This window comes from Benincasa hispida, chromosome 9 (assembly GCF_027475165.1).
Source record: "Benincasa hispida cultivar pf3 chromosome 9, pf3_genome.v1.1, whole genome shotgun sequence".
Classification (NCBI taxonomy): domain Eukaryota; kingdom Viridiplantae; phylum Streptophyta; class Magnoliopsida; order Cucurbitales; family Cucurbitaceae; genus Benincasa; species Benincasa hispida.
The window spans coordinates 28016788-28027004 of NC_143486.1; the positions used below are offsets into that span (position 1 = coordinate 28016788).

A 10217-nucleotide genomic window follows, 5' to 3' on the forward strand; every position below is an offset into this window, starting at 1 on the left:
CATCAAATTGGCCCAAGCTTACCTGACAGCTTGACCTTTCTGTCTTTTCCTCACTCTCCAGCTCGATTCCTTGGAGTATCTTCTCCGGCAGCCCTACCATGAAAACTAGACTCACGTAGCTTTCAGGTGGATTTGGACTCACTCCAAACGCACGAATATTCTGGGAGATATCCTCATTCCAAGTTGATGCTACTTCTAGACCTTCCTATCCAACAGCATCTCTTCCTCTTGGAACTTCATGACCGACGCATGGTTTTTGCTACCAACGCATGCATTCTTCCATCAACGCATAGTTCCTCCAACTCGACCCTCATACGCTCTTCCTAATGTCCTTTGAAGAGAATTCTAGTTATGGTCTAAAGAGGTCCTTGGCCCTATTTATAGGCGTCCAAAATCTCTCCAAGGGCGACACCTTCTGCTTGGTCGCATGTCCAGGCGTCCTTTGTTCCCTAAGCCAACGCAACTCCTTGCCACATCAAGGTTGAAGTGTTAGCTTCTCCTTCAACCAACGCAACCTAATCAGTTTGCAAGCTCTTTGGTGCATCCACCTCATTTTCTTGAAGCCCAAGATTTCTCCCCAACAAGCCACATGTCTGATGATTTAGCATCACCATGGCACATTCCACACTCTTATGGTCGCAAGCCATCTTGGGCTATGCGTCAATCTAACCTCAAATGCGTCCATCCAACCACAAATGCGTCCATCTAACCACAAATGTGTCCATCCAACTTCATATGCATCCATCCAATTGACGTAACTTGGTCACATATGCTAGATGTTCGCAAGGCTCATCCTTGGCCGCATATCCTTCTCTTTCGCATGGCTTACCTTTTCCTTATGCGCTCAACTAGGATAATGACCAACACTCTTCTAACGCATATTATTAGCCTTGTCCTACGCATCCACATGCCTCAGATGTCCTTGGCACATAGCACATCACCAACGCATAACAACCCTTGAGTCAAGCTAGATCTCAAATCAACACCTCATGGTACAGCTTACCATTGCCTAGGCTCTTGCTAATGCATCCCTTGTGACCAACGCATGTATATCCTTGTTTGCCAATATCCTTCGTCTCTTGTTCAAGACCAATGCAAACTAATCTCATAAGCCTTATGTACCGCCAGCCTTAGCAACGCAGAGACATTTCACCATGCGTCCACCATGGCTTGTCTCATCGCCTAGCTCGTCGTTTAGTAATACTGTCGCATATCATCCAACGCATAGCACCATCGCATAGCGCCTGCGCCTATCGTATAGCACATAGTCTACCGTACCGCTGTTGCTCATCGTGTAGCACATCATCGCTATCGTCTAGCACATCATCACTATCGCCTATCGCATCATCGCATAGCGCTCTCATTTAGCGCGACTCTCCGCATCGTCTAGCGTCGCACCGTTCTGCACGATCGCCTACCGCATCACTTAGCTCCACGCATTTGCTATACGATCGTCCAGTGCCTGCCTACATGATCACCTACCTCATCATGTAGCGTCATTCACTTACTATACGATTGCATACCCCATTGTGTAGCATTGCTCATTTGCTACACGATCGTCTACCTCATTGTGTAGCACTGCTTATTTACTACATGATCAACCAGCACGTGCAACTCCAACGCCCAACGCCCATGTCCGCGCAACTTGAGGTTGCCGCATGCTTTGCTAACCTCCCAAGACATTGGCTGCCGCATGTTTCGCTAACCTTTCAAGACATTGGCTGCCGCATGCTTTATCACATAACCTTTCCTCTCGGCCACACTTTAGCCTCTTTCAATACCCAAATAACCTCTCAAATTCTAATGGCCAATGCATAGCACAAGATTGTCTAATACTTGGCTATTTTTTTCTACCCTCCAACGCATAGTTCTAAATAATCTATTTCAAAGCTACTAAATAATCTATTTAAACACTTAGAATTTTCCTACTCTTTAACATAGGATTTAACTTATACTTAGTTAATCCCTTTTATTTCTTGCTTAACTAGGGAAAATGGAAATCCGGGTTTCACAAAAATCCTTAAGGTGCATATCGAGCATCACTTATTTTTGTGCATCCTATTAAGTTGTCCAATCATAACCTATCATGTGGCAATTTTTTTTATTTCTTTTTTGAAATATTTTAATTTTTTGTTGGTGTGAGTGATAAGAATGGGGTATAGATGCACCCAAATAATACCTAATTGAAAATAGATGAACCAAAGTTGGAAAATATAAGAACCAAAATGAACCGAAGATTAAAATTTAGGGATCAAAATGAAGCTTTTAAAAATAGAGGAACCAAAATGAATCAAAGCGAAAAGTATCAACATTGTAGTAGTATATTTAAACATAGGGCAAATATCAATTTATACCCATAAACTTTGGGGATTATATCAATTTAAACCTTAAACTTAGAATAGTATCAATTTAAACCTTAGACTTTGAGGGTTATTTATCAATTTAAACCTTGAACTTTGTGATTTGTATCAATTTAAACTCCAAACTAATAATTGGACCAATTTAAACCCCGATTATAAGTGTATCAATTTAAATCCTGAACTTTCATAAATTATTCCGTTTAAACTCTGAACTTTCATAAATATATCAACTTAAACACTAAACTTATCTAAATAAGACATAATGGGGGGTTTAAGTTGATACAATTATGAAAGTTTGGGGTTTAAGTTGATACACTTACAAAAGAATCGAGTTTAAATTGATACAATTCCCAAGGTTCTTAAATTGATACAATTATCAATTTAGGGTTTAAATTGATACAACATCTAAAGATTAGAGATATAAATTGATATTTGCTCTTTAAATATATTTAAATATATTTTAAAGATTAATAAATATTTTTGGAAAAAGATAAACAATAAAAGATTTGGGAAAAATGACATTTGAATATAAAGTATATGTTCCCAGTTCCCATCAACGATTTTTTTAAAAAAATAATGTTATTTTAACGATTATTAACAAAAATAAGGTTGGGTTGAAAGTATTGGCAAAAATAGGTTTTGAAATCGTGTATCCAGTACACGATAATCCCTTAATCGTGTACCCGGTATACGACTTCCTTTAGAGTCCGTGAAGTGGCAGTGACCTGGCGCGCAGACTTTTCACCTTCCTTCCTCTCTCACAGTCGCATTGTCGCCTCCTCTGCCTCCTCCCCGGCTGTCTCCAATCTTACTGTTGTCGCCATCCTACTTCGTCGTCGTGAGTCGATCTACCACCTGCCTTAGGTAAAAGTTTTATTTATTTATTTCCAAAGTTTGTACATTTGGGTTATCCTTTTGTTCCAATACATGAAATTTCTTTCATAGATCTATTATTTTGTTTTCATTTGGACTGATTTAAGTGTATGATTCATATTTTATTTGGGCTTATTTAAGTGTATGATTCATAGATTTTCATTGGGCTAATTCATAGATCTATTTTTTTTATTTGGACTTATTTATAAATCTATCTTTTTTTTAAATTTTATTTAAGACGATTTAAGAAAATATTTAGATTGTTTGAAATATTAATTTATTTAGATTTTCTTAAAAAGAAGGAACTCTTTTTAAGAAAATTTACAAAAGTTGAAAACTAAATGTTGTGACAAAAAAAAAAGGATTTAAAAGTTTGAAATATTATTTTTATGTAATGGAATTTTATTTGTTATGTAATATAATTTGAACTTCGTAGGTAATGAAACTCGGTCCTTTTAATCTTGTGCAACTATATCAACAAAATACCTATCATTCACAATCGATATGGGATAATTCTTCTACCATGGTTTTGGGTTGTCGGAGAAGGGAGACATCTGCACAACATACTATCCCATTTGATCCACGGATTACTCATTACGTTGAACAGGCTCAACATACTATCCCATTTAATCCACGAATTACTCATTACGTTGAACAGGCTGGTTTTCTTGGGATTGCACAAATTAGATTTATCTAACTTGATTGGCACCTCATTACTGCTTTAGTAGAGTGTTGGAGACCAGAAACCCACACATTTCACCTACCTTGTGGTGTACAATTACGTTGCAGGATGTTGCTATTCAGTTTGGGTTACAAGTGGACGGAGAACATTTGACGGGTTCAATACAATATGATTGGAAAGCTTTGTGATGAACTCTTGGGCATTCTACCAAATGATTTAAAAGGCGCAAGATTGAGTATCTCGTGGTTAGTGTCCCAATTTCCAAAATTGCCTCCCGATGTCGACAACATCAACATATGTAGGTATGCACGAGCATACATTATGCAGCTTATTGGAAGATTTTTGTTCGCTAACAAGTCAAACACTCTGGTACATCTTATGTTTCTCCCTCTACTATCTGATTCTTATGATAGATTTAAAATTATAGCACCACAAATCTAGCTATAGGCCCCAGGTCATCGTTCACTATGTGTCAGGTATTATTCATTTTTATATATTTATTTCATTATCATTTTAGGTAAGAATATAAGTTAATTATATTTTTTTATAATTTTAGATGGGATGGTGTATTAACTGTCTTTGAACAGTTAACAAATATGTTACTAGTATATTGACAAATAATTGATAGAAAATCAGGTAACAAATGTATATATAAATGAATATTTAAATTTTTTTAGGTGTATAGTTATCTTCTTTTTTTTTTTTTGTCACATTAATTGAACGTCAAACACACAAGATATTTGGTCTATCAGATTACTGTCATGATGGTCAAGACATCTGGTTGACCGTTAACCCTCTTATATGTTTCAATATAGTAGAGTGACATCATCCAGATTGTGTGTTGACACAATTTGGTCTGCGACAAATGGTATCTTCGTTGTGTTATACACTCTCAGCACTACGCAGATTGATTTAAGAGATAAGCACGACCAAAACTAGTGTCGATTTCACGCATAATATATACCCTAGTAGTGTGCACGTCATGATCGTTGTGCACAGGGAGAATTAACAAATGGACAGGCTGTGTCAGATAACTATTTTTCCTGGTACGATTCAATCATTAGACGATTTATCACACCTGACAGCGCTGTATGGTAAGAGATTTATAATCTTACATTTTCCAAATATATGATATGAATATTATTTAATATTAATTTTTTCATCGTATAGAATATTTTATCCCAGATGTATAACAATATTCAATATAGCACATCTTACCAGTGTTGGGTTTAATGTATAATCAAACATTAGTTAATGTAGAAAGTATTATTCAACAAACAAGACGACTCAATGTTATTGACACTGATCGAAGACATGTTCATCGTAGATGACAACGACAATAAGGCGAAACTAATTTAGAGGCACATGAAGACAATCCCTGTGGGTAAGCGCCAAGAGATCGTCTTTAAACTTCATGTAAACTTCTATTTTGAAATTAAATAACTAATTTTTCTTTTATCTATCTTTTTATTTGTAGAGACATACAACTTAGTCAAGTCAAAAATTTATTTTTAACATGAGTGTAGACTAATTAAGTTTTCATTGCATATTAAATATATAATTAAGTTTATTAATAAAGAAATTTGTTAGTTAAAAATTTAAAAAAAAGTCAAAATTGAGGAAAAAAAAACACATAAAGGTGGGTCCACGAGTTTGTCGTTGACCAATCCACCGACGCTAACATAGTGCTTACTTGGTAATGACTAGATTAAAGGTAATAGTGTACGGGTACACGATTATCATCCCAAATACAACCCTATTTTTGCCAATATTTTCCATTTCCACCTCTTTTTGAAAAATTTTCCTATCTAGCAAATTTTTTTTTTGTCATTAGTTTGAAAAACCACTATATTCCCCCATCAACTCTCATTATTTCAATCTATTATTTAATTATAAACAAACTTGATTGCATTCATCATCTTCCCCAGATCATTTCCTTCATCTTCATCACAAAAAAACTTGTGATCATATTCATCAATAATGGCGATTCTTCTGTCCAACTTTCTCTTCTCAATTCCAAAGCAACTCCACCACTCCAAACAATCCTCTTCTCAACTCCATTACTCAACCTCAAATTTTCAGTTCCAAGGCTTCAGATTAATCAATACAAGGAACACAGTGCAACAATCACAATGTCAAGTAGTTTCAAGAACCAGAGACTCATCCTCTTCCACAGAACTCGAAAGTCAAAGAAACATGGAAGAATTAGTCGTACCTGAAGCGAAAGTCGCTGATTCCTGGCGAGAAATCCACGGCAGCAACGATTGGACTGGATTACTGGATCCAATGAACGATCTCCTCCGCTCCGAGTTAATCAGATACGGCGAAATGGCACAATCTTGCTACGACGCCTTCGATTACGATCCGTTCTCAAAATACTGCGGAAGTTGCCGATTCAGTCGCGGCAAATTCTTCGAACGACTCGGAATGGAAAACGAAGGCTATGAAGTAACAAGGTACCTGTACGCAACATCAAACATCAACATGCCTAATTTCTTCAAGAAATCGCGATGGCCAAAGGTATGGAGCAAGAACGCGAACTGGATCGGATATGTAGCAGTATCGAACGAGGAGAAATCGAAAGAGCTAGGGCGGCGAGACATCGTGGTGGCGTGGAGAGGAACGGTGACGCGGTTGGAATGGATTGTGGATCTGATGGATTTTCTGAAACCTGTTGCGGCGGCGAAGATTCCTTGCTCTAATTTGGGAGTGAAGGTGGAATCAGGGTTTCTGGATCTGTATACGGAGAAGGAGGAAGGTTGTCGATACAGTAGATTTTCGGCGAGGGAGCAGGTGGTGGCGGAGGTGAAGCGGCTGTCGGAGAGATTTGGAGCTGAGGAGGAGATGAGTATTACGATCACTGGGCATAGTTTGGGAAGTGCTTTGGCGGTTGTGAGTGGTTTCGATGTTGCGGAAACCGGGTTGAACCGGTTGGGAAATGGGCGGGTTGTGCCGGTTTGTGTTTTCTCATTCTCGGGGCCCCGTGTTGGTAACGTCTCCTTCAAGGAACGCCTTCACGAATTGGGAGTTAAGGTATTATTATTATTATTATATGAAAAAGGAGTTGGTTTTTTTTTATATTTTTTTTATTAGAAATATCTAAAGAAAATAAAATCAAAATGAAAACAGGTATTGAGGGTGGTAAATATTCACGACATGGTTCCAAAAACACCTGGATTTTTATTCAACGAAAGCATACCTACGGCAGTGATGAAATTTGCGGAGGAATTACCGTGGAGTTATTCACACGTGGGGGTGGAGTTAAAATTGGATCACAAAAATTCACCATTTCTTAAACAAACCAACGACCCCGTTTGTGCCCATAATTTGGAAGCTCTTTTACATTTACTTGATGGGTAAGTTCCTCACATTTTTATCTCTTCTTTTCTGGTATCCTAACAAAATTTATTTTCTCCTTACATTAAATTGATATTAAAAATCTCTAAAAATTTAGTCTTAATTTCAATTAAACTTCTATACTTTAAAAAATTCTATTCTTTTACACTTTAGTTTTAATTTTTTATTTTTTCCTTTAATAATGAATCACTCGATCATCCTTATTTTATCTAATTAATCTACTTAAGTAACAATATGAAATAGCATGTACTAAATCATTTTTTTTAAATATATATATATTATAGATATAAAGGCTTTATTTTTTGAAAGTCTAATTTTCTCAAAAAAAAAAAAAATCTAAATATAGCTACAATCATTTTGATTTAAATTTGTAATTTAACCAAATCCATATATATATATATATATATATATAATTCAAAGTTTTTTATTTTTTTTTTTTAATGGAAGGGATTATTATTATTTAACTTTGTGAAATAAAAAATAACTTTAAACTAAAGATGAAGACCAATTTCAAAACTTGTTAAAAGTAAAATTAAACATCTTTTTAAGCAGATAAACAGTAAAATGATAGGAATCAAAGGATCAAAATAATTCAATATAATTTATGAAAGTTAGTGAGATTTTCGTAAACTAAAATAATAATTAAATAATTAAATAAAGCCACTATGTAATACATATTTACATATCGTGATTCTCCCTCGACCACCATTAAATAAATACAAATTGTACCATAAAAACAAAATAAATTTGAGTCTTGTTTTAGTTGTTTTTAGAATAAGTTACTTTTAGGTTCAATACAATTTTTGTCACTATACTTTACATTCGATATCATTTTCCTTTAGGTTCTAATCTAGTCTCTATACTTTTAATAAATTCTAATTCAAATTTTTAATTGAAAATATTTAATAATTTCCAATTATAAAAAGAATGAAAATAAATATTAAATAGAAAAAAAATAAAAATATAAGAACTAAAAATAATATTTTAAGTTTTTTTTGTAATATTTATAAACAAAAACAATATTATCTTTTAGGGAATGCAGTGTTTTGCTCACATTTTGAAATAGCTTGATTTGGACATTATACTATAAATTATAATATCACATAAAATCAAATTGGGATATGATTCTTTGTCACAACCGTGATTGACATTTTTTTATTATTCTTCTTCTTCTTATTATTATTACTATTACTATTATCACTATTATAATATTTGTTTTTTTTTTCTTATTATTATTAAATGAAAACGACCGTCATTGACCATTAATATGTTAAATGGAAGAAATCTATGTGGTAGTTGGCATTGGCAAAGATGTTTTAGATTGGTAATAGCTTTTGGGGAAAGTGTTTTTATATTAAAATTTTGATCTTATATAATTTTAGGCGTTTGTTTTCATTTATTCTTATGATTTTTATTTTAGTTTCAAGTTTTGGTTTTTTGATTAAATCAATACTTAAATCTAATTGGCTAATTAAAAAATAAATCACATCGTTATATTCCTTATGTTTCTTATTCAACACTAAATTTTAAAGGGACTTCTTTACCTATATGAAAAACTCCAATTCACATTACAACTTCTTAGAAAATGTGCCAACATCGTAATCATGAGGACGAGGTTGGAAGTTTGGCTAAATAATATAGACTAAATAATTAGAATACAATTGTCCACATCCCTCGTGAGGAAACCTCTTGGGAAATCCTCATTGGAAAAATGAGGAATGGGAGAGTGAGGGTAAAAAAATCATGTGAACTAAATCGAGAATATATTTCCTCTCTATTATGTTCTCCGTCCTCGTCCCTTTGCTTTTTTTTTTTAAAAAAACAAAGAGATTATTATATGATTAGAATTTCAAGTTTTATTATATGTGATGTACATAATTTGACATGTTTGAATCATCTGATTGAACATTTAACTTATATATCGATAATTAAATAATTTAATATGTCATATTATTTTTGTTTCTATGAATAAATTTAAGAAAATTCTCTTTAAATTGAAAGAGAAGCTATTTAATGGGGGCAAGAACTTGGAATCTAGGCATACCCGTAAACATCCCTATATATGTACCAATTTTATATTGGAGCCACTTTGTGATTGTAGCTATTAAAGCATATTTTAGAAATTTATTTATGGAGTTTGGAATAAAAATTGAAATAATTATAAAACGAAGTCTTCTCTCACTTAAATTTACGCAAGTGAAACAGGTACCACGAAAAGGGTGGTAGGTTTGTGTTAGCGAGCGGGAGAGATCCGGCACTGGTTAACAAAGGTTGTGATTTTCTAAAAGATCATTACTTAGTCCCACCAAATTGGAGGCAAGATGAAAATAAAGGTATGATAAGGAACAAGGATGGCCGTTGGATACAACCTGATAGATCAAAATTTGATGATCATCCTCAAGATGTACACCATCATCTTAAGCAATTAGGCTTAGCTTTTGACTCCTAATTTCTTAATTTGTACCTAACTAGTTAATTCAATTTCTATAGATAGGTAATCTGAAATAATAATAATATGTGTCTATTTTGTGGGTTAATGATTGAGTATTGTTAGTGGAATATATTGGACATTGTAGGAGAGTTATGATTCGATAACGTTTCTGTTTTTTTTGTTTCTTTTTGTTTCTAGTTTCTTGAAACAAAAGCATTTGATAACCTGTTTATGTTTCTTGTTTTTCATTCTTCAATAACTGGAATTGACATAATCATGTTTCTTGTTATTTTTTCTAATGCATAAATAAAAATATATTTGTTTCTATTTTTTACTAATAAAATGCATAATAAATATCTAAATGCAAATATAACATAAAAAATTTAGATATGCAATTTAAAAAAGGCTAAATTACAAGTGTCATTAAACAATATAGTTTTTAAATTTTCAAAAGCATTTAACATGTCTTCAAACTTTCAATTGCATCTAATGGATCCATTTGTTTTCAATTTTA

General features: G+C 33.7%; 1 protein-coding gene and 1 long non-coding RNA gene across 2 annotated transcripts; one reads left to right on the forward strand and one right to left on the reverse strand.

The window, feature by feature from the left end:
• Positions 1-5598: 5598 nt before the first annotated feature.
• LOC150033718 (uncharacterized) lies at positions 5599-6511 on the reverse strand. Its single transcript, XR_016531848.1, has 2 exons — positions 6376-6511; positions 5599-6293 (listed from the first exon to the last, which is right to left on the reverse strand). It is a non-coding gene; the product is annotated as an uncharacterized LOC150033718 (long non-coding RNA).
• Positions 5896-9867, forward strand: LOC120085395 (phospholipase A1-Igamma2, chloroplastic-like). Its single transcript, XM_039041349.2, has 3 exons — positions 5896-6948; positions 7045-7271; positions 9478-9867. Exons 1-3 carry the CDS (start codon positions 5896-5898, stop codon positions 9719-9721), a joined length of 1524 nt encoding a protein of 507 aa, XP_038897277.2. The 3' UTR covers positions 9722-9867.
• The last annotated feature ends 350 nt before the right edge of the window (positions 9868-10217 follow it).